The 24,139-nt window shown below is 43.0% G+C and overlaps 1 protein-coding gene across 8 annotated transcripts in view; it reads left to right on the top strand.

The window, feature by feature from the left end:
- cep63 (centrosomal protein 63) overlaps nt 1-24,139 on the top strand; it is a 107,974-nt gene that overhangs the window by 74,176 nt on the left and 9,659 nt on the right. For 6 of the 8 annotated variants that reach the window (XM_078563538.1, XM_078563536.1, XM_078563535.1 and 3 more), the window contains 4 exons: nt 7,743-7,940; nt 12,461-12,532; nt 13,940-14,142; nt 18,951-19,290. In XM_078563538.1, coding sequence (XP_078419664.1) covers nt 7,743-7,940; nt 12,461-12,532; nt 13,940-14,142; nt 18,951-19,290 — 813 coding nt within the window. The remainder of the gene's footprint in view (nt 1-7,742; nt 7,941-12,460; nt 12,533-13,939; nt 14,143-18,950; nt 19,291-24,139) is intronic. The other 2 variants (XM_078563534.1, XM_078563539.1) reach the window with 2 other exon arrangements.

Raw genomic sequence — 24,139 nt, 5'->3', positions numbered from 1 at the left:
CCACCATCATTATGTTAAATGTCTGGTCTTTTTTTGATAAAAATAAGTATTTTTTCTTTGTGCTGTTCAATTCCCCCATTTCTATTTCTTACCTTGTCAATAACCAATACAGGATTTCCATTCCTGCTATGTTTGCTGTCACGGGGTGAGGGGGGAGACGACTGCATAGCGATATTGTTGCTGCATTTGTAATCCAGAGACAGGGTAAAGCTCTGGGGACCAGGGTTCAAATCCTGCCACGGCAGATGGTGGAATTTGAATTCAATAAAAATCTGGAATTAAAAGTCTGATGATGACCATGAAACCATTGTCAATTGTTGTAAAAACTCATCTGGTTCATTATTGTCCTTTAGGGAAGGAAATCTGCCGTCCTTACCTGATCTGGCCTACACATGACTCCAGACCCACAGCAATGTGGTTGATTCTTAAATGCCCTGTGAAATGGCCTCAAGCCACTCAGTTGTAACAAACTGCTACAAAGTCACAAAAAAGGAATGAAACCGGACGGACCACCCGGCATCGACCAAGGCACTGGAAATGACAATGGCAATCTCAGCCCTGCCAACCCTACAAAGTCCTCCCTACTAACATCTGGGGACTAGTGCCAAAATTGGGAGAGCTGTCTCACAGACTAGTCAAGCAACAGCCCGACAGTGTCATCCCCACAGAATCATACCTTACAGATAACGTCCCAGACACCACCATCACCATCCCTGGGTATGTTCTGTCCCACTGGCAGGACAGACCCAGCAGAGGTGGCGGCACAGTGCTATACAGTCGGGAGGGAGTTGCCCTTGGAGTCCTCAACATCAACTCCGGACCCCTTGAAGTCTCGTGGCATCAGGTCAAATATGGGCAAGGAAACCTGTTGATTGCCACATACCGCCCTCTCTCAGCTGCTGAATCAGTGCTCCTCCATGTTCAACATCACTTGGAGGAAGCACTGAGGGTGGCAAGGGTGCAGAATGTACTCTGGGTGGGAGACTTCAATGTCCATCACCAAGACTGGCTCAGTAGCAGCACTACTGACTGAACTGGCTGAGTCCTAAATGATATGGCTGCTAGACTGGGTCTGCAGCAGGTGGTGAGGGAGCCAACAAGAGGGAGAAACATACTTGACCTCATCCTCACCAACTTGCCTGCTGCAGATGCACCTGTCCATGATAGTATCGGTAGGAGTGACGACCGCACAGTCATTGTGGAGATGAAGTCCCGCCATCACATTGAGGATACACTCCATCGTGTTGTGTGGTACTACCACCGTGCTATATGGGATGGATTTTGAACAGATCTAGCAACTCAAGACTGGGCTTCCATCAGGCGCTGTGGGCCATCAGCAGCAGCAGAATTGTCCTCAAACACAATCTGTAACTTCATGGCCCGGCATATCCCCCACTCTACCGTTACCATCAAGCCAGGGGATCAACCCTTGTTCAATGAAGAGTGCAGGAATGCATGCCAAGAGTAGCACCAGGCATACCTAAAAATGAGCTGTCAACTTGGTGAAGCTATAACACAGGACTACTTGTGTGCCAAACAGCATAAGCAGCAAGTGATAGACAGAGCTCAGTGATCCCACAACCAACGGATCAGATATAATCTCTGCAGCCTTGCCACATCCAGTCATGAATGGTGGTGGACAATTAAACAACTCACTGGAGGAGGAGGTTCCACAAATATCCCCATTCCCAATGATGGAGGAGCCCAGCGCATCAGTGCAAAAGATAAGGCTGAAGCATTTGCTACAATCTTCAGCCAGAGTGGATGATCCATCTCGGCCTCCTCCAGAGGTCCCAAGCATCACAGATGCCGGTCTTCACCCAATTCGATTCACTCCATGTGATATCAAGAAACGGCTGAAGGCACTGGATATTGTAAAGGCTATGGGCCCTGACAATATTCCGGCAATAGTACTGAAGACTCGTGCTCCAGAACTTGCCACGCCCCTAGCCAAGCTGTTCCAGTACAACTACAACACTGGCATCTACCTGGCTATGTGGAAAATTGCCCAGGTATGTCCTGTTCACAAAAAGCAGAACAAATCCAATCTGGCAAATTACTGCCCCATCAGTCTACTCTCCATCATTAATAAAGCAATGGAAGGGGTCATTAACAGTGCTACCAAGCGACACTTGCTTAGCAATAACCTGCTCACTGACGCTCAGTTTGGGTTCCGCCAGGGCCACTCAGCTCCTGACCTCATTACAGCCTTGGTTCAAACATGGACAAAAGAGCTGAACTCTTGAGGTGAGGTGAGAATGACTGCCTTTGACAATCAAGGCCGCATTTGACCAAGTGTGACATCAAGGAGCCCTAGCAAAACTGGAGTCAATGGGAATCGGGGAAAACTCTCTGCTGGTTGGAGTCATGCCTAGCACAAAGGAAGATGGTTGTGGTTGTTGGAGGTCAGTCCTCTCAGCTCCAGGACTTCACTACAGGAGTTCCTCAGGGTAGTGTCTTCAGCCCAACCACCTTCAGCTGCTTCATCAGTGACCTTCCTTCTGTCATAAGGTCAGAAGTGGGGATGTTCACTGATGACTGCACGATGTTTAGCACCATTCGCAGCCCCTCAGATATTGAAGCAGTCTATGTCCAAATCCAGCTTGGACAATATCCAGGCTTTGGCTGGCAAGTAACATTCACACCACATAAGTATCAGGCAATGACCATCTTCAACAAGAGAGAATCCAACCATTTCCCCTTGATGTTCAATGGCATTACCATCACTGAATCCCACACTATCAACATCCTGGGGGGTTACCATTGACCAGAAACTGAACTGGACTAGCCATATAAATACTGTGGCTACAAGAGCAGGTCAGAGGCTAGGAATCCTGTGACGCGTAACTCACCTCCTGACTCCCCAAAGACTTTCCACCACCGACAAGGCACAAGTCAGGAGTGTGATGGAATATTCCCCACTTGCCTGGATGAGTGCAGCTCCCACAACACTGAAGAAGCTTGATGCTGTCCAGGGCAAAGCAGTCTGCTTGATTGGCACCACATCCACAAACATTCACTCCCTCCACCACCAACGCACAGTAGCAGCAGTGTGTACCGTCTACAAATGCACTGCAGGAATTCACCAAGGCTCCTTCGACAGCACCTTCCAAACTCACGGCAACTACCATCTAGAAGGACAAGGGCAGCAGATAGATGGGAACACCACCACCTGGAAATTCCCCTCCAAGCCACTCACCACCTTGGAAATATATCGCTGATATATAATCAGCTGACAGAGTCAAAAGTTTAAGCAGAACATGCAGAGTTTAAAAAAGGAGACCTGCAGATTTTTAAGAACAAAGTGCAGTTGCTTTAAGTTTAAAAACAAAAGGACCCCATCAGACCACAAGCCCACCAAAACTCCAAAAAAGAAGACCTGCAGAAAAAAAAGGAAAAAATCTTAGAGAAAAGCAATACTCCTAACTTAAAAGTTTAGAAGTTCAAAAACAAAATCAGCCGCAGTCAGCAGAGAGCCTGCCAAAACCCAAAAAAGCACATGAAACTCACAGCATGGAAAGCCGACAGCTGCAGTCAGCCCAAGTGGAAAGAAATGGTTACCTTACTGACAGCCTTAAAGGGGTCATGACATTTAAAGCGGTAACTACAAGAAAAAAGACCATGGACAACAGCAATAGACCCCAGAGAGAGGGCAACTCCCAGTAAAGCGCTGAGGACAACAAAAGAACCCAGAGAGAGGGTAACCCCCAATAAAGTGCTGAGGGCAGCAGAGGGCCCCAGGGGGCGAGTACCGAGGAACCGCAGGGTGCGGGCACCGAGGGACCCCAGAAAGAGGGTGAAAGAAGACCCAGAGGGAGGGAGACAGTGCAGAGTGAGCAGATGACAGTGAATGAAGAAGAACCATCTGAGGTAACTCAAAAGAAGCAAAATGTAAATGAAGCTGTCCCACAGGAAAATGTTCACATCTGAGCTGAACTGAAAGATTTGAACTGCATGATAAACTGAAGTCTTCAATGAGCCAAGCTGTTTGAGGTCTGAACAAAAATTTCAGAGATGACACAAAGGAAATTATGACCCTCAATTCCACAGTAGGCAAATCAAAGCAGGAGTTGGGCAAACTCAACCAGATGTACAGCCAGGCAAAACAGCAGACAAATAAGGCACGCAAAGAAATTGTGACCATGGAAGGGTCCTTGAAAAATAAAAATGTAGCCATGGAAAATCATGCTAAAAAGAATGTCGAATATTACTTCAGAAAAAGCTGTGTTGGAAATTTCAGTAGCAACAAAATGATGCACTAAAGCCCCGAGTGAGTTGGCAAGCAGTCAGCAGGAAAATAAACAGTTGAAAGAACAACTGATTGTCCTTCAAGATCAAATATAAAAGGAATGTGTAAACATTCAGCAACATGAAGAAATGAAGACCGTCTTAAAGAGCAGAAAGGAAGCACAGCAGAAGAAACTCGAGACTCTGTTGAATTACAGGAAAGCTCAAGATGAAGCAAACGAGCTTCACAAAAAAGGAAAACCTGTTGACAGCCTTCACATGTTACAAGAATATCCCACAGGACAAAGTTTATTCTTCTGAAAAATTGCAAAGAGAAGCAAAATGGATGTAACATCACTCCGAACAAACTGAAGAACCATTTGGCAAGGAAGACTCAGCAATGTTCAGTATTCCAGGAGGAAGCCAGAGCTAAGCCAATAATTGAATGGAGAAGAGGAGGCATTGAAAGGAAAAGCTGTAGAACTTTCCAAACTGCGTTCAGACAATGAAGCCATGAGTTGTACAATTACAGAACTAAACAAGTTAAGACTTCGCCAGAGGCAGACCTGGCTGACAGTGAATCCAAAATGAAGGACAAGGAGAAAGTTCTGTTGCAGACAGAAAAAGAAGACAGAAATGAGACCAGAAAATGTAAATTAGACACTGAAGCACAAGGTGCTAGAAAAAGAAAAAAAAAGAAAAAGCTGAGCTGAATGAAAAGATTCATAAGTTTGCAAAACAATTTGAAAATAAAACAGCAAACAAATGTTTGGCTGAGATTGTGAGGCATGTGGAAATGAAGATTCCATTTGCAAATTGTCAAGGTCCAGCGAGAACATGGCAGGCACCATGGAAAAAGAAAATTCTAGGAATGAATGGAGTGTACATTCCCCACAGAAGGAACAGGACAAACCTGCAGTGTCCGAAAAAGCGAACGAGTTGTTAACAAAGAGCAACATGACTCAAAGCGCATAAAACAAATCAAATGGAGATAGCCAAGTATCAGAAACAGAGTCCTACTACCATTCCTCCAAATGTGTCAGACCAAGATGTGGAAGAACTGTCAAGCCTGAAGACCGTCTGAATTTATAAAGTCAAAGACTTGAGATGGGGGAGCAAGGATAGCAAGTATTGATTGTATCACAAATAGTTATACTCAGTTGGAAAGGAAAGTTTTCTTTGAAGAAGAAATGGGGATGTTGTATGCTGCATGCCATTGTAATGTAAAGGTGCTCAGCAGAGCAAGGGTTACTGTGGGACTGGAGAATAGCACCGCCCATAGTATAATGTATAGGTAATAGACTCAGAGAACATTCTAGAAAGAGCACCCTGGACCCAGTCTGCATGGAGATAACTACCATGCATGACAGTGACCTGGAATCTGTAATTAGTTAAACTCTAACAATAAACGGTTCATGTTGAGGTGTCAGCTGTGGCTCAGTTCATAGCACCCTCGCCTTTGAATCAGAGGGTTGTGGGTTCGTGTCCCACTCCCGGAAACCAAGAACTGTGATTGTCCTCGAAAGAGTTGCAATCTGTGACTGTTGATAACTCGAAAGAATTTTTTAAATATCTAAGTCTCAAGATCTCATGATTGAGACATCTAAAGAACCCATGTTACAATACTGACACCATCATTGTGTGCCTGGAACAGGAAGTCAGCACCCACTCCACCTGTAGACACATATGCAGTGCTGCTGATGTCATCATTGTGCACTCGTTGGAAGCTAACCAACTTGCTCACTTCACTCGTTGCTTCACTCACTGCCCCGCTCCAAACCCTTGGCCTCTTTTCTCGCCGCCCCTCTCACTGCTTTGCTCCAATCCTTGGGGTATTCGGTCGCCCTCCCACTCGCTGCCTGTAGACAGCGAGGGAGCAGGGTGGCAAGTGGGAGAGGCAGTGAGGCAACGAGCAGGGTGATGAGAAAATCGCAATTGCGATCCAAGGATTTTCAACTGGGCATTTTGGGGTTCAATATTCTGTGAAAACTGCAATCCTTAACCATGGTGTATAAAACACGTATTGATACTCTTTCGAGTTATCAACAGTCACAGATTGCAACTCTTTTCGAGTACAATCACAGTTCTTGGTTTCCAGGAGTGGGACATGAACCCACAACCCTCTGATTCAAAGGCGAGGGTGCTATGAACTGAGCCACAGCTGACACCTCAAAACACGTATTGATGCTGCACTTGTTTAATAATACTCAGTATTATGGATGGTCCTATTCCTTGATTGCTGGCAGTGATGTTACAGGCACTGCGACTGCATGTCTGGCGAATGCGCCCCCTGCAGTTGCAGAGGCAGAAACACAGGCTTTTTAATTAAAGCGTCAATCCACCACCTAAATTTAAATAATTGAAAAACACTTCAGCAAATGGTTCAGTATAATTTTTTTTTGGTATAATGTAATACAGCAGTTTATTAGTAAACTAGAAAATATATTTAAATGTTTTTGAAATGTACCTACTTGCATCCCTGTGCCTCCCCCAGGCCCCCCTGAAATTAACAGAAACCTGCCCAATGATTTAATTTTTCTTTATTCAATCATGGGATGAGGGCATTGCTAATAAGGTCAACAGTTTTTGCCCATCCCTAATTGCCCTCAACAAGGTGGTGGAGAGTCGCTGCCTTGAATACAAATATGTTGCTTGCTCGGCCATTTCACAGCAATTAAGAGTCAACCACATTGCTGTGTGGAGTTACATACAGCCAGATGAATAAGGACAGCAGATTTCCTTCCTAAAGGAGGCTAGTGAACCAGATGTGTTTTATGACAGCCTGGTTACCATTACTGGTGGTAGCTTTTTATTTCAGATGCATGTAATTGAATTTAAGTTTCTCAGCTGCTGTGGTGGGATTTTTTAATTCCACTGCACTACAGGACTGGGTATAATTAATAGAAACTCACCCTGGTGATTAATTTGATCTGGAGGCATGGCCACTTTTATGAGTAGGGCTAGTCTCTTGCATGATGTTTTTTAAACTAGAACAAAAGATTGCGAAAACTTGAATTGTGCAGGGGTAATCTATGTTGAAATTCTGCAATCGTTGGCGCTGGTTTGACTGATGTCAGGTGAATTTCACTGAAGCAAATGGTGCAGTGAAAACTCCTCGTGGAAACTCCAGGGAATTAACTGGAGATACTCTACCTGAAATTTGAAAACAAGGATCAGAATTTTTTTTCCCACATCTTTTTCTCCACATCTATCTTTCTAGATACCTCAACAGGTTAGAAATGGGAAGTTCATTGAATTCCATTGGTCCTCATGTAAGTGTTCAATGTAACTGGGAAAATCACAGCACAAAAGTGTTTAGTTTGCTGTAAAATCCATTACTGCAGTGTTTCATTATGAGTGGCCACGTCCTTTTAGTATAATGGAGGACAGACATGGACTATATTGTAAGTCTGCTGGGAGAACATCCACCTCCCAACACACGGAAAGAGCTGATGAAGTTCCTTTAATTAATGCCCTGAGTACTCTTTCAATGAAGCCTTTTCTTTTTGTAACAGCTGAGAGACCAGTTGAATTCCCTCGAGCAGCAACGCCACTCTGAATTGAAGGGAATGAAATTGGAGATTGCACAGCTAACCACCGAACTGCACCAGCGGGATTTAACAATCGCGACGATGAGTGCAGCCACCTCCAACATGGAGCGACAGCTTCGAAGTGAATTGGATAAAACTGATAGGAAAACAAAAGAAGTTAAGGTATTTAAACTAACCATTAACTTATTGCTTTGCCTCATAGCATGGCACTTAGAAATGTGAAAAGACCGTTCAGCTTATCAAAGTGATGGATATTCAGTGCTGGAGAGTGGGATATGAATGGGGGAGGGTCCCTACCCCAGCCGTGCAATCCTCCGAGATATCTGCGCTACCATAATTCTAGCCTCTTATGCATCCAATTTTAATCGCTCTGCCATTGGTGGCCTTGCCTTCAGATGCTGAGCCCTGAGTTTAAGGAGAGTCTCCTTTAAGACACTCCTTAAACCCTAACTCTTTAATCAACAACAACAATAATCTATGTAGTGCCTCTAATGTAATGAAATGCCCCAAGGCACTTCACAGGAGCATTATAAAATAAATATGATACTGAGCCATATTAGGAGATAGGGTCAAGTGCCAAAAGAGGTAGGTTCTAAGGATTGTCATAAGGAAAGTGAGACACAGAGATGGAAAGGTATAGGGAGGAAATTTCCAATTTTAGGGCCTAGGCAACTGCAGGCATGACCACCATCAGTTGAGCAATTAAAATTGCAGATGCACAAGAGGCCAAAATTAGAGGAGCACAGATATCTCAGAAGGTTGTGAGACTGGTGGAGTTCAGCAATAGGGAGGGGCGAGGCCAGGGAGGAATTTGAAAACAAGGATCAGAATTTTAAAATCAAGACAATTGCTTGAGAGTGAGGCAATGTAGGTTAGCGAGCACAGTGGTGATAGGGGAACAGGACTTGGTGTGAGTTAAGGCAGGAGCAGCAGAGTTTTGGATGAGCTGAAATTTACAGAGGGTAGAATGTGGGACACCAGCCAGGAGTGTAATGGAATAGTCGAGTCTCGAGGTAACAAAGGCATGAATGTGTATTTCAGCAGCAGATGAGCTGAGATGGGGTAAAGTTGGATGATGTTACCAAGGTCTTGGTGAGAGCATGGATATATGGTCGGAAACCTATTTTGGGATCACACCAAGGTTGTGAACAGATTGGCTTGTGGCCAGGGATGAGGAATCAAGCTTATTGATAGCTCCTTATGTGATTTGGTATCAAATTTTGTTTGATAATACCCCTGTGAAGCGCCTTAGGACATTTTACTACATTAATGGTACTATACATAAATCCAAGTTATTGTTTGTTGTAAATATAATCATTCTAAATCATGAGAACCAAACCTGTGATATTTTCCGACTGTTAACTAAAATTTGTCATCTTCCTCCATGAATTTGACTCTGCTTGCAGCCATGCAGTCCTTCTCTTCTATACCTAGACATGTACAGATGGCTACTCAGGATTTAAAAGAGAGGAGATTCCTATTATGTTGTCATTCATTTTCCAATCAGTTTGTTTGATCCCCTGCTCCTCTTATGAATGTAGCGATGTTTGGCTGGGGTGCAGTTCCCTGGTCACCTCCTCCAAAATGTCAGTGAATACCTCCAGGCCATTTGTTAACAAAACATCATAGCTGAGCTTGACAGTGTTTGCAGGCATCAGCCTTGACTCTTTATTTTTTCCCTTCCGACCCCAGAAATGTCAAGCACTACAGCTGTGTAACAGAGCGAACCATAGCTACACAGACCAAAGATCAGACCTGTTTGCTGTGTATGGTTCAGCTGTTTGCTTACTAACTCCTCAAACCCCTAAGCCCCGAAGAAATGCAAGTCAAAATTTCAAGTACGACCTGTCATCAAAATTGGTTCCACTCAAAATAGTGAATTTGCCTCCCTTCTTCCAGCTCCCTAACCTGCTTCATTATTTTCAATGATGATTTCCATTTAATATTGGAGGATTGCAATTAGCTGAAAGCTTACAAGGCACATTTCAATAAAACTGTTAAGATAGCATCATTAATAGCAAGAGCTGAGTTTGTGTAATTCCTGTATTTTAAGTGTTGAGATTGAATTATTGCTTTTAAGTCACTGTCAAGCACATACTTTCTCATTTCTCTTATTTTGAAATACAAAGTTTTTTTCCACCTTATGTTTTGATTTTGGATTGAAAAGGTACAGGTTTAATAGAAGCAGAACATGAGGAAAAAGTTAAAAGCAAAATACTGCGGATGCTGGAAATCTGAAATAGAAACATGCTGGAAAAACTCAGCAGGTCTGGCAAGATCTGTGGAGAGAGAAACAGAGTTAATGTTTTTCTCTCTCCACAGATGTGGCCAGACGTGCTGATTTTTTCCAGAATTTTCTGTCTTTATATGAGGAAAAAGTTACTGTCTATCACGACTTGTGACGTGCTTAATCCAACTTACTGTGGATTAAAGCAGAGCGATACCATCACAGCACAGAGCAAATGGAAAAATAAATCTAGTGCAGCAATTGTTCAGCCTGTGGCAACAGGGTCATTTCATTTGATTTGTTTTGGTATTCTGTTCATTGGCAGTGTGCTAGGACAGTGTTGTTTTAACATGGATGTCCAGCATGAGGATGAGCGATGGCAGCTGTTGGTATTTTATATTCAACATGTGCTGCTGTGGTCAGGTATTGAGTGATAGTTACATAGCTACATAAAAACATTTGCTCAGGACAGATGTTCTCTCATGAAGTTAAATAATCTAGCCTTTCATACAATACCCTACACATTTCATTATAGAGAAATGTACAGCATACAATGCCATCGAACTTTATTTAATCCCCTACCTTTCACCCTTGTTCAAACCTACCTCCTTAAAGATCAGCCATTGTTTCATTACAGTTTTTTCCTGTCAGTCTTTGGTTCCATTTTAGCCCACTTCCAACCTGGATGTTCTAATTTATGTTGTTCCTTGCTTTTCTCCATTACTAGTCTAAACCTTATGATACAATGATCACTCTTACCCACAGACACTTGGTCCATCTCATTCCCCAACATCAGACCCAGCAATGACTCCTTCCTAGTTGGGCGGAGAACATACTAGCCAAATGAGTTCTCCTGAACACATTTCATAAACCCCTTACCCTCCTTATGTTTTACTCTCACATTTTGGTAAGAAAAACAAGATAGCCACATTACTTGGAAAATGTGAATCTAGATGAGGTAGAGGAGCAAAGGGATCTGGGAGTACAAATACTCAAAATGAACAACAGTTTAATAAAGACAATTAAAAAATGCAAATCAAGCACTGGGATTTATTTTTAAAGGGATAGAATTGAAAAGTAGAGGGGTTATGTTAAGTTTATATCAAGCCTTGGTTATATCGCCAAAGCAAAATGCTGCAGATGCATAAAATCTGAAATATAAACAGTATATGCAGCAGGTCTGGCAACATCTGTAGAGAGAAAAAAGCAGAGTTAACGTTTCAGGCCGATGACCTTTTATCAGAACTGGGAAAAGTTAGAAATATAATAGGTTTTAAGTAGGTGAAATGTTGTGGGAGGGGAGGAAGGTTGGAAAAAGATTGAAAGGGAAGATCTGTGGTATGGGGTGGAAAACAGAAGAGGTTAAAAGACAAAAAGGTTGGTGGCTTAAGGTCAAGGGTAGTAGTAATGGGACAAGTAAAGAAACAAAAGATGTGTCCAGAGGAGGTGTGAATGACCGAATGATGAATATGAATCATAAAGGAAAGAAATAGAAAAACAAGACAATAAAACCAAAACCTGCAAAGAAAATGGAAACAAAATGGGGACCGAGGTTATGACCTGAAATTACTGAACTCAGTAGTGAGTCCAGAAGTCTTTAAAGTGAATAATCAAAAGATGTACCGTTCCTTGAGCTTGTATTAAGCTTCATGGGAACACTGCAGGAAGCTGAGGACAGAAAGGTCAGAGTGGGACCAAGGTGGAGAATTAAAAAGGCAGCTGACGGGAAGCTCAGGATCATGCTTGTGAACTGAACGGAGATGTTCTGTGAAGTGATCACACAATCTGCATTTGGCCTTTCCAATATGGAGCAGACTGGATAGTGAGCAGCGAATACAGCATATACTAAATTAAAAGAAATCCTTGTACATTGTTGTTTCACCTGGAAGGAGTGTTTGGGGCCATGGATGGTGAGGAGAGAGGAAATAAAAGGGCAGGTGTTGCATCTCCTGCGCTTGTATGGAAAGACATTGGTGTTCACAAACATCTGCTGTCCTTGTTCTCCTAGGTGCTAGAGGTAGCAAATTTGGAAGAACAAAACTAAAGACCATCAATTTAAGATAGCCATCAAAAAAATCAAATAAGGAATTCAGCTGAAACTAGTTCAGACAAACAGTATAAGGTATTTAAGGTTTAGCTGGATAACATAGGGAGGGAAGAGAGAATAGGGGGTTGTGTTGATTGATAGATGGAGGATAGAAGGAGGCTCAAGTGGAATAGAAGCACTCATGGACTGGCTTGTTTGAATGGCTTATTTCTGTGCTGTATATTCTATTTACTTTGAAGTTTAACAGAATCCTGCCTTCGGATTTATTTTTAGATCTTTGCCTTAATACAGAATCTGCTTTAATGTACTTAAATATCAAAATGGACACACACTGAATTAGGAGTAACATTGCAAGCCTCAAACAATAACTCCTGGATTTTAAAGAGCTTTTGTTTTCCTTTTTTCCAGATTACCCAGATTCAGTTAGAGACCTTGAAATTGGAAAATGAACACTTAGCAGCAATATTAAAAGTAGATGGGGTAAGGGCATATTTAAAATGTATTGGATGAGGCAGGGCCAAGCTTAAGGTTCACTTAAATTTGACAATTCTTCTTGACCACAGTTGTTTGGCCTAACTTCAGTTTGGAGCTATTGGTGGTTGAAAAGATACGGCGCTCTGCCGCTGATTCCAGTCAACACTAGTGCAAAGTTTATGAGGGAAAACATGAACACCGACTGGATCTTTCAGCAGTGAGGTCGAGGTTAAGGGTCCATCCTGTACAAGACTAATGGCACAAGCCACATCACTGTAGTTTTATGATTTACTGATTGGCTCAATAGCACATTGCATCGATTGCGCAATTGTGCTGTCCCTCTCTAGAGATTTGAGTGCATAATCTAGGCTGACACTTTAGTACAGTATTGAGGAAGCGCTGCACTGTCAGAGCTACCAAGCTCCAAACTCTTCACTGAGGTAGACATAAAAAATCCCACGGCACTATTTGAAGAAGAATGGGGGAAACATAGGTGCCCTGGCCAATATTTATTCTTCGATTAACATCACTAAACCTAAAACAGATCGTCTGGTCATAATGATTGTGAGACCTTGCTGTGCATAAATTAGCTGCCCTGTTTCCTACACTAAAACAGTAATTAGACTTTATAAATACTGCATTAGCTGCAAAAACACTGTTGTGAAAGACGCTATCTAAATGCAGATGAACTAGATTACGCTTTCTCTCTGTAACACATTGCACCAGCTCCTATTTGAAATCCCCATAAGCAAGGTTTTATGTTATGTTCCTCAATAGTTAGTAATAGGAAATTAAATATATTTTCCAAGATGATGCCAAATCAATAATTAATAAAATGTAGTTTTCATAGTATGGGGCTACATTTGTCAAAAATAAGCTAGTTTTACTGAAATAAATGTGTTCTCTGCAGCTATTACTATTTTCATGTTAATGATTTGGTTGCTGAAATATTTCTTTTTTTAAATAAAAAAACTGTTTATTAACAGTGCAATTATTAACAATTTCTTTATGGGCTTAGTGACTGATTAATCGGTTTGAAAGTGAACATTGGGTGCTCAGATAGTAAAGCTAGTCTTTAACTGCGACACAAGGTATCAGGTCCTGCACCCTCTCTTGCTGAAGCAATTGAATCCTGCTGGGCTAGCAATGCCAGGCACTATACTTGACCTTAGTACCTTTGAGCTAGATAAATGGAACAATGACAAGAGGTCCTGGCTCATTCTGGAATACACGTATGCTGGATGATGGTAGGATTGTGTTCAGCAGTGATGGTCTTTGTGGTTGAATAGTCTGTGTTACGGTTGACACTTGAAAAATGGTTATATTGGTAAGCTGCAGGAATCCATGACTTCCAAAAGGGAAGAGGGAGAAAGGGATACAAATTAACAACCTCTCCATTCATTCCAACTACAGCAGAATTGTTCAGTAACAGACCTTCATGATGGCTATGTTTCATCTGTGAGGCGACTGGAACAAGAAAACCAGCAGCTCCAACAAGAACTGACTGATGTGAGAAGCAAGCTGGAGATGTCAGCCAAGGTGTCTCAGGACAGATACGAGATGCTCCTGCTGCAAATACAGAACAAGCTGACAGATATCAGAGAAACGGAGGATAGGTATGAAATCTTTGTCAGGCACAAATATGTAGTTAACTCTCAACTAGATGCACTGCATTAACCTCTAACATTTACAGTATCATTAGGGGAATGGGCTTATGTTCAGAGACATGAGTTCAAATTTCACCAAGGTAGCTCAGGGAATTTAAATTCAATGAATGAATAAATCTGGAATGAAGTACTAGTCCCATTAATAATGATCCAGATTGTTGTGAAACCCTCCTTAAGCTACTGTTGCCCTTCAAGAGAGGAAATTTGCAGTCCTTACGTGGTCTGGCATACATGTGACTCTAGAGCCACACCAATGTGGTTGACTTTTGTGTGACTCTGAAATGGCCTCACAAGCCACGAAGTTGTAGGCGGCTCACCACCATTTCCTCAAGGGCAATTATGGATGGACAATAAATGCTGGTCTGGCCAAGAAAGAATATAAAAGAAATGGATCTAAGATTTTATTTATAGAGAAATACTTAACATCTTAATAGCCACAATCTGTCGTTAGGCAGTAGTTCCAATTTAGTGATGTCAGAAACCATTTGATGTATGCAGTCTTGGTTAACATCACCATGCAGTTGTAATACCAAATGTTATATTAATATAATTAAAAATTCAGCAGTCATGTGTACCAGACCTTCCAAGACTTCACAGTCATAGGCCAAAGCGCCTGTGATTAGTTCAGAAAGCCACAAACTGTTATCAAATATCCCGTTGACTAAATGCAAACAAGTAGCTTGAAGGCAGGTTGCATTAACTTGGCTTGTGTTGAGCATAAAAGATTTAGGAGGAATGTAATAGTAGTGTTTAAAATGATAAAGGCTTCAATAGGTTAGAGACTGAGAAGCAAATTCCTCTGATGGCGAAATCCAGAACAAGGGGAGATAATCTTAAAATTAGAGCCAGGTCATTCAAGAGCAAACTCGGGAAGCATTTTCTCACACAAAGGGTAGTGGAAAGCCAGAACACGCTTCCCCCAAAAAATGCTGCAGATCCTGAGGGACACTTTCAAGGCTCAGATCAATAATTTAATGTTAGAAATACCGGCAGAAAATTTTTGAGCAGTGGGAAATAAATGAGACAGGAGACAGAATGAAGCTGAAAGTAAAGGCGTGGACAAGTGTAAGGGAAAATAGAAATCCAGGAGACTGGAAAGCTCTAAAATGCAACAGACTTATAAAGGAGGTAATGAGCAACAAGGTAATATTTAAAGAAAAACAGCTTTGAAGAGTTATTGAAGCTAAAGTTTTTATAATATAAGAGGAGTAAAGGGAACATAAATATTAAACACTCAAAAGAATGAATGTCTGGCAGCATCTGTAGAAAGAGAAACTCGAGCCAACATTTCAAGTCAATGATCTTTTATTAGAATTGGTGCAGATTCCTCTCTCCACAGCTGCTGCCTGACCTGAGTATTTCCAGCATTTTCTTTCTTTATCTCAGATTGCCAGCATCTGCAATATTTTGCTTTTGAAATATGAGTACTTTTTAATACATTTTCACAGTGAGAATGTGGACAAAATACCAGGGGTGCAGGAAACATAAATATAATTCATGGGGTGAAACATTATGGATTTAGTGTGAGTAAGTAAGTTATAGGGAGTTGGACTGTTAGATAGCTCTTTAAAGGGCATGATGGACTGAAGGGCCTCCCTCTTTGCTGTGTCATTCTAGGACTCTAAATAAAATAGCAATAGAGAAAATGATGGGACTTGTGATAGCCAAATCCTCAGGGCCTGATGGCAATTAAGAGAAATAGTGAGGAAATTAGTGAGGCTTTAGTCATTTTTCAAAGCTCCCTAGATACATGAACTGTGTTTTGGATTGGAAAATTGTGATCGTCATTTCATTATTTAAAAAGGGAGGGATGTAGAAACCAGCCAACTAAAGAAAGAGAGAAAGATTTGCAGTTAGGTAGTGCCTTTCAGGACCTCAAGACGTCCCAATGTGCTTTGCAGCCAATGAAGTGTAGTCATAGTTGTAACTTAGGACCTGTCAGTTTAATAATGTATGTGTAGTTCGAGTCTGACTCATCTAGTTCAATTTTTGGAGTCGATTACTAACATGGTAGACAGGGGAGCGTGTGGATCTTGTCAGAATGGAATTCCAGAAGGCATTTGTCGAGGTCTAGCACAGAAAATTGTCAAAAATGCAAGTGTCTGGATTTGGAGGTAACCTTGTGGTTAGTAAAGGAGGTAGGAGGTAAAGCATAGGGATAAAGGAGAGGTTTACTGTGATGTGATAAGTGGTATTCCCCAGGGATCTGTTCTGGAGCCTCAGCTTTTCACCATGTAATCAATGATTTGGTTGAAGGAATAGAGAACTGCCTATCCAGGTTTGTAGATAACACTAAGTTGGGAGACATAGCAAGTTATGTAGGTGGAAGCAAGAAGTTACAAAATGATATAAGCAGGCTAAGAGTGTGGGCAAATCTGGCTGATGGTGTTCAATACAGGAAGATATGAGATCATCCACTTTGGATCTGGGAAAGCCAAATGGGAATGTTTTCTCAATTAGAGAGTTGGAACTATGAAAGAGTAGAGAGATCTGCATGTCCATGTACATAAAATTACAAAAGGTAATCAAAAAGGCTAATGGAGTGTTTTCAGTTGTATTTGAGTCGAGGTCAGACCCTCATCTGCAGGACTGTTTTCAGTTCAGGGGAACGATCCTCAGGGAAGGATATACTGGAGGGGGAGCGATGCAAATTCATCTGAATGATACCAGGGTTAAATTATGAAAACAACTTATAAATCATCTTTCAACCTTCTGAACTCAATTAAATACAACGGGGATCAACAGGATAGGGAAACTATTTCATCTGTTAGGTGAATCCAGAACAAGGGGGCATAACTACAAATTAAAGCCAGCTATTCAGGAATCAAATCAGAAAGCCCTTTTTCACATAAGGGAAATCTAGAACTGGTTCCCAAGATGCTGTGGATTCTGGAACAATTGCAATTTCAGGCACAAGATGGATAAACCGGTGATAGATAAGAGTTTCAAGGAGTATGGAGTTAAGATGGTTAAATGTAGTTGAGCTACTGAACCAGCCATGATCTAATTGAATGATAGAACAGATTCAAGGGGCTGAATAGCTTCTTTCATTTCTTACTTACGTGGAGGTTGAAGGGTGATGCGTGAGGCAATTTATTGATGATGGTGAATGCCAGGGACAGAGCTGGCCAGTGAGTCTAGTGGTTCATGACCTGAGTTGGGAAGTGCTACAATAGCTTCAAGAAGAGTTAGAAGGCAACTGTAGGGTGTAAGAAGCAGACGTGCATCTAATGCATCATGGAAATAACTGAGAAAATCTAATTGAGTGAAATGTATTGTAAAAGAAACTGAGTTGAAGATGTTCTGGAGAAGGAAGGAGAACTTAATTTGCTTAAGTTACAAGTATCCTGCAATTTTCTTTTATTGGATATGTGGCTCACTGACTAGGCCAACATTTGTTGCCCTTCCCTAGCTGCCCTTGGAGGCGAACCACCTCCTTGAACTGCTGCAGTCTATGGTGTAGGTACATGCTCAGAGCTGTTAGAGTGTTCCAGGATTTTGACCCAGCAACAGTGAACATAGTTCCCAGCAATATATTTCTAAGTCAGGATGGTGTGTGGCTTGGAGGGAACTTGCAGGTGGTGGTGTTCCCATGTGCCTGCTGCCCTTGTCCTTGTGTGGTAGAGGTTAAATGTAGTTGAGCTACTGAACCAGCCATGATCTAATTGAATGATAGAACAGATTCAAGGGGCTGAATAACTTTGGTTTGGAAGGTCCTGTCAAGTGATTATCAGTCCAGTAATATTACCACTATGCCACCCTGAGCAGGGTGTAGTGTGATTATAATTCCAGACTTTCATTACAACTTCCTCTCCCCAATCTCCTCAAGAGTTCAAAAACTCCAAACTATGATGCACAAAACTTAGTGAGCCACCTTCAGTAATGCCTCTTACCATCCAAAAGAGAGCATTTTTTTTTTCTGAGCTGGATGTTACATCGTGATAAAGAAACTTGTTGATAAGACATGGCTTCATTGCAGTGTCAGATTTTATCATTGGGTTAATGTTGAATTAGGTGGAGCCTAGTAACATTGAGTGATTCTGTAACCTGAAGAGTTGGCAGAGATTTTCACTGTACTCGTAACAAAAAAGTAAATCTACAGGCATTTATTTCCAAAATTGCAATTTGATTTTTGCTTTAAGTGCCCCATCCAGAATTGAGAAGTTCAGGAGCTCTCTGTTGTAGCTGGTGATGGTGAAAGACATAGTTGGAGATCTTCAAAAGTGATTGCTTTGCGTTCCAAATTTTGGTTAAATAAAACCTTCTTCATGATTCTCAGGCTGTGGGCATCACTGGCAAAGCCAACGTTTATTGCCCATTCTTAGTTACCCTGAGAACGTCGTGGTGGGCTGCCTTCTGACATGACTGCTGCAGTCCAGCTGGTGAAGTTGCTCCCCTATGTAAAGTGTTCAGCTGAGTGGTCCACCCTGTTTTATTTCCGATATTCTTTGTACTGGCTTTGACATAACTAAGTGGCTTGCTAGACTACTGAACACTAGATCTCCCTGCAGTATAATGGAGTCATATATAGACCAGGCTAGAAAGGCACAGCAGCTTTCCTTCCCTAAAGGTGTAAAATAATTTTTGAGCGATATGTTTTGATCAAAGTTCCCTTAAAATGTGTAAAGTGGTAAAGGTAATTGATTTAGTGCAGCACTCACTGGAGAACTGATGTTTTACAGCTTCCAGCAGTTGCTTTAATTCCATTAATTAGAGGAACAGTTGTGTAATCTGAAAACTTTTCTGAATATTTGTAGACGAGTGGAGGAGCTCCAGCTTGAACATAAGAAGGAACTCAGAGAGCTTCAGAACAGACTCCAGGAGATGGCTGTCCACTCTGAAGGAGACAAACAGGCACTGCGAAGCCAGCATCCGTGCTCAGAGTCTGACTTCCCCAATTTTACAGAGGGCCGATTTACTGAGAGGGGCTTTTCCAATGCCATTCAAAGTGATTCATCTGATGCTTCATTTTCTGACTCCCTGCACAGGCTTACCTCCTGTGTTATCCTGTCTGCAGATGAAAATGAAGCAGATTTTTCTGACAATGTATCAGGACAGTCTGTCCATTCACTTCCCAGCGAACAATTTCTGCCTTTGGTAAGTAATATATTGTACGTTTATTGTAAACCAAACACTTGCATTCTCCTCAACAGTGAATTTCTCTCTTATTCTGAAATATGTGAATTACAGAATCCTTACAGTGCAGAAGGACCCATTTGACACATCATGTCTGTACTGGCTCTCTGAAAGAGCATTCTATCTAGTCCCACTCCCCTGCCTTATCTTCATAACATTGCACATTCTCTCTTTCCAGATAGCAATCCAATTCCTTTTTGATATCTCGATCAAACCTGCCTCCACCACCCTCTCAGGAAGTTTGTTCCAGACTCCAACCATCCTTTGGGTGAAAAAAATTTTCTCTACATCACTTTCACTTCATTTGCCAATTATTTTGTATCTGTGCCCTCTAGTTCTTGATGCTCTCTTGAGTGGAACAGTTTCTAACTATTTATCCTGTCCATACCCCTCAGGATCTGGAATGCCTCTATCAAGTCTCCTCTCAGCCTTCTTTGCTCCAAGGAAAACAGTCCCAGCCTATCCAATCTATCCTCATAGCTACAGCTCTTTATCCCTGGAATTGTTCTTGTGAATTTCCTCTATACTCTTTCCAATGCCTTCACATCCTTCCTCTAGTATGCTATCCAGAACTGGACGCAGTACTCCAGATGAGGTCTAACTAGTGTCTTATACAAGTTCAATGTGACCTCCTTACTCTTGTACTCAATGCCACTATTAATAGATCCTAAGACACTATATGTTTTCTTAACTGCTCTCTCAACATGCCCCGCCATCTTCAGTGACTTATGGTACATATACACAGAGGTCCCTCTGTTCCTGCACCTCCTTTAGAGTTGCTCCCATTATTTTATACTGTCTTTCCATATTCTTCCTGCCAAAATGAACCACTTCACACTTCTCTGCATTAAATTTCATCTGTCACTTGGCTGCCCAATCCACCAACATGTCTATGTCCCTTTTGAAGTTCAAGACTATCCTCATCACAGTTGACAACGTTTCCAATCTTCGTATCAGTTGAAAATTTTGAAATCATACCATGAACACCACAGTCTAGGTCATTCATATATATTAGGAAGGGCTAGGGTCCCAACACTGACTCCTGGGAAACTCCACTACAAACCTTGCTCCAATCTGAAAAACAACGATTTATCATTACCCTCTGTTTCCTGCCACTCAGCTAACTTCTTATCCAAGTGCCTACTTTCCCTTTTATTCCACAAGCTAGAATTTTGGTCACAAGTCTGTTGTATGACACTGTATCGAATGCCTTTGGAAAATCCATATACACCACATCAACAGCGTTTCCCTTATCAACATTCTCTGTTACTGCCTCAAAAAAACTCCAAGTTAGTTAAATATGATTTTCCCTTAATTCATGCTGGCTTTCCTTAATTATACTGCACTTGTCTAAGTGACTATTGATTTTGCTCTGAACTATAGTTTCCAGAAATTCCCCTACCACTGAAGTCAACTGACTTGTCTATAGTCTCTGGCTTTATCCTTGCATCCCTTTTTGAGCAAGAGTGTAATGTTTGCAATTCCCCAGTCCTCTGGCACCTCCCCTGCTTCTAAGGAAGACTGGAAGATTATAGCCGACCCGTGTAGGAGCACTTTCTTGCCATTAGCCCAAGTCAGCTCAAAAAGAGTTATTAAAGAGTACTGTACAATCTAGCATGAATAAAAAACAATTTCAGTTACAATACAATATTTTTAACATCATCTCAGTTTGATCGATCTTTCCTCATTTTAAACATGGTTTGCTGATGTAGGGGTAGGCATGGAAGAGTTATTAAATCCAATGTGTGAGAAGTGAATTAATATCAGCAGAGACATGGCCATTAACCTAAAGTGGTTTGCAATCATATCATTTGGCTTTCCTGTGTCCCCTCTGTCCCCTATTGACTGAATTAAGGGAGTTCCAGTTTTTTTTCCTGAGAACTAGCAAGTTCCGAAATCCGCCAAGGACCCAGTCCCGAGGCTGTTGGATTTGAGCGACTCTCCCGGTAATGAGAGAGTTTTCTTCTCCAGGGGCAGACACAATAGGAAATGGAGTTTGCAGGAGGTGGGGGTGCTGCAGGTGCAGAGCGATCAGATTTGGCCTTATCCTTTCCATTGTACTAGTGAGGCCATGTGAGAAGGCTACAGTGGATACATATTCCTTTAATATGATGGCAGTTTATCTGTTAGTAAAATCCACAATATTTGCACTGCACCTTTATTTTTTAATCCATTCTTGGGACGTGAGTGTCACTGGCAAAAAAAAACACTCAGGAGAAGGGAATCTCACAGCACCTCTGTTTGAAGTGTTAATCCAATGCAAATCAGGTGAGGAAAGTTGGCCAGGGAGCCCACTGAATCTCCTGAACACTTTTTGTATGCACCTGCGACTAATTTAATTGCTAATCCAAGGCTATCATTGACATCTGTGTGATATAAGCTTGTAGAATTTTGCTGCTGGGTGCAGCTCACTGTACGAGTATGCACAAAGCACCTCTGCTTTAGTTGGGCCCTGGCAAACAGGAATCCAATCTACAGCCGCTTGAGGTAGACCAATGTCAGTCATTGGAAAAGAAACTAAATTGAAATTTAGGATGGAATTTTCCATGCCCGCTGGCATCGGGTGTGTTTGGCAGTGTGAGTTTGTGTTTGTGTTTGGCAAGAAGGCCAAAAATCGGTGAAACCAGTTTGCAATCATCTCCTCTGCCTGTCAATGGTGGGCCGCAGTTCCCGATGTCGGATGTCGGGAAACTCATTGTAATACACCTGCATCCCATTATAAGTCCAGCCTGCCAGAATCATCCCCCGACACTGGATTGTCCAACACTGATGTGTTTCACAACAGCATATATAAGGCGTGCACTTGGCGAGCTACACTTTGAGGGGAACTTGGAGGTGAGTGCACAGTAACATTGCGCAATGCTCATGAGGGTCGCCTGTTGGATTTCAAGCTTGAGGCGAGTTGGGTGGGAAAGGGCTGCCCTGCGGTTGAGGTGGGTTTGGGGGGGGTGGGGGGAAGGGCTGCCTTGTGGCTGAGGCGGGTTTAGGTGGGGAAGGGCTGCCTTGCGGTTGAGGTGGGTTTGGGGGAAGGGCTGCCTTGCGGGTGAGGTGGGTTTGGGGGGATGGGCTGCCCTGCGGTTGGGGGGGGGGAGGTGGGGGGAAGGGCTGCCCTGTGGTTGAGGTGGGTTTGGGGGCGGGGAGGGCTGCCCTGTGGTTGAGGCGGGTTTGGGGGGGAAGGGCTGCCTTGCAGTCAGTGGTAGTGCACAAGCATGTGGGGGGAGGGAAGCGGCCACACATCAGTGAAACCTTGTATAAAGTGATCATTCCTCCGCAACTGAGACAGTTCGGACACTGTCATATTAACATACTTGGAGTCGGACCTCTAGCTTCCCTCCCCACTCAAGCAACATGCATAAAGTGCCATCAAGTGCTCCAGAGCTTTTCAGTTCTCAGGCAAAGACTGCAAACTAATGAGTGTTTTAGTGGACTGTAGAACTGTTGGACAACTGGACACGTTGTCCAATCTCCTTGCTAAAGCTGGCCTTGGAGCAGTCACGGGTGGAGGTGCTCACAGCCCTTTGCAATGTCATCATCCCAGTTTGGTCCAGTCTCCCCCATGGTTCAAGCTGACAGTGCAGCTTTGCAGTGCGGGCTAGGAGAATGCCTGTGCCTGAGCTGAGAGCACAGCGTGCAGTCCAATGGACAAAGCTGCCCCAATTGGTCAGGTGGAGTGGGGCGGAGGTGGGTTGGGCTTTGGGCAGCCATGCAGCGCACTAAACTCTGGTCACCCAAGTGGTGGCCAGCACTCTCTGGAATGCGTTAAGAGGCCTTCAGACTTAACTAAGAGAGGTTCTGTGAACACCCATGCTAACCCACACGTCTCTCTCTCTCATTCTGCAGGAGGAGTACATCAGGAGCATGAAGCCTGGTGAACTAGTTGTATGCCTCGTGAGAGAGAGCAGAGATGATGGAGAAGAGAGCAGCGGAGACGTCTGGCTGTGCAGATGGAGAAGCAGTACCTTCAGGAAGAAGAGGTGGTGGTGACGCCCGCATACGCCGCTGAAGAGCCATAGTGAGCCGTCGCTGGGCGGTGCCTGTCCAGACCCAGGGTCTAAAGACGAAGCCTTTCATTCTTGCAGATGACCTAGAACCAGTGTCACCGAATTCTGCACATGTCTAGGGAACATGCCTATTTCACATCTGCCAGCTGCTGCAGGATTTGACCCCACTGGGACACCCACTGCCAGTGGCTGTGAAAGTGACTGCAGCACTCAATTTTTATGCCAGTGACTCCTTTCAGGACTCCACAGGTGACCTCTGTGGGATATCGCAATCCTCCACCCACAAATGCACCCATGAGGTCACAGACACCATCTTTGTGAAGGCACACAAATTTGTGAATTTCACTTGGGACCAGGAGAGCCAGGATGCAAGAGCTATTGAATTTGCCCAGATCTCAGGTTTGCCACAGGTACAGGGTGCCTTCGACTGCACTCACATGTTGCTCAGATCTGCATGGCAACAAGCGGTCAACTACATCAACCGCAAGGGCTTCCATTCACTGAATGTGCAGCTGGTGTGTGACCACCACAAACGCACCCTGCAGGTCTGCACTCAACTTCCAGGGAGTGTCCACGACTCCTACATTCTCAGTCGGTCACAGACCCCTGGCATCTTCCAGGGTCCACTGAAACTGCAGGGATGGCTCCTCAGGGACAAGGGTGTTCATATTCCTCTTCAGAGGTTTCATCATGGCTTGATTGGAGGCTTTGGGTCGTGGACTCCCTTGGCTGTTTCCCAGATGTGCCTGTAGAAGCAAGGGGAGATAATTAGTGCATGGCAGTAGTCTGTGAAACAGTACACATCACTG

This window comes from Cetorhinus maximus, chromosome 19 (assembly GCF_964194155.1).
Source record: "Cetorhinus maximus chromosome 19, sCetMax3.hap1.1, whole genome shotgun sequence".
NCBI lineage: Eukaryota > Metazoa > Chordata > Chondrichthyes > Lamniformes > Cetorhinidae > Cetorhinus > Cetorhinus maximus.
Note: the sequence above shows the minus strand (reverse complement) of the source record. Positions and strands in the feature narration are given on the sequence as shown.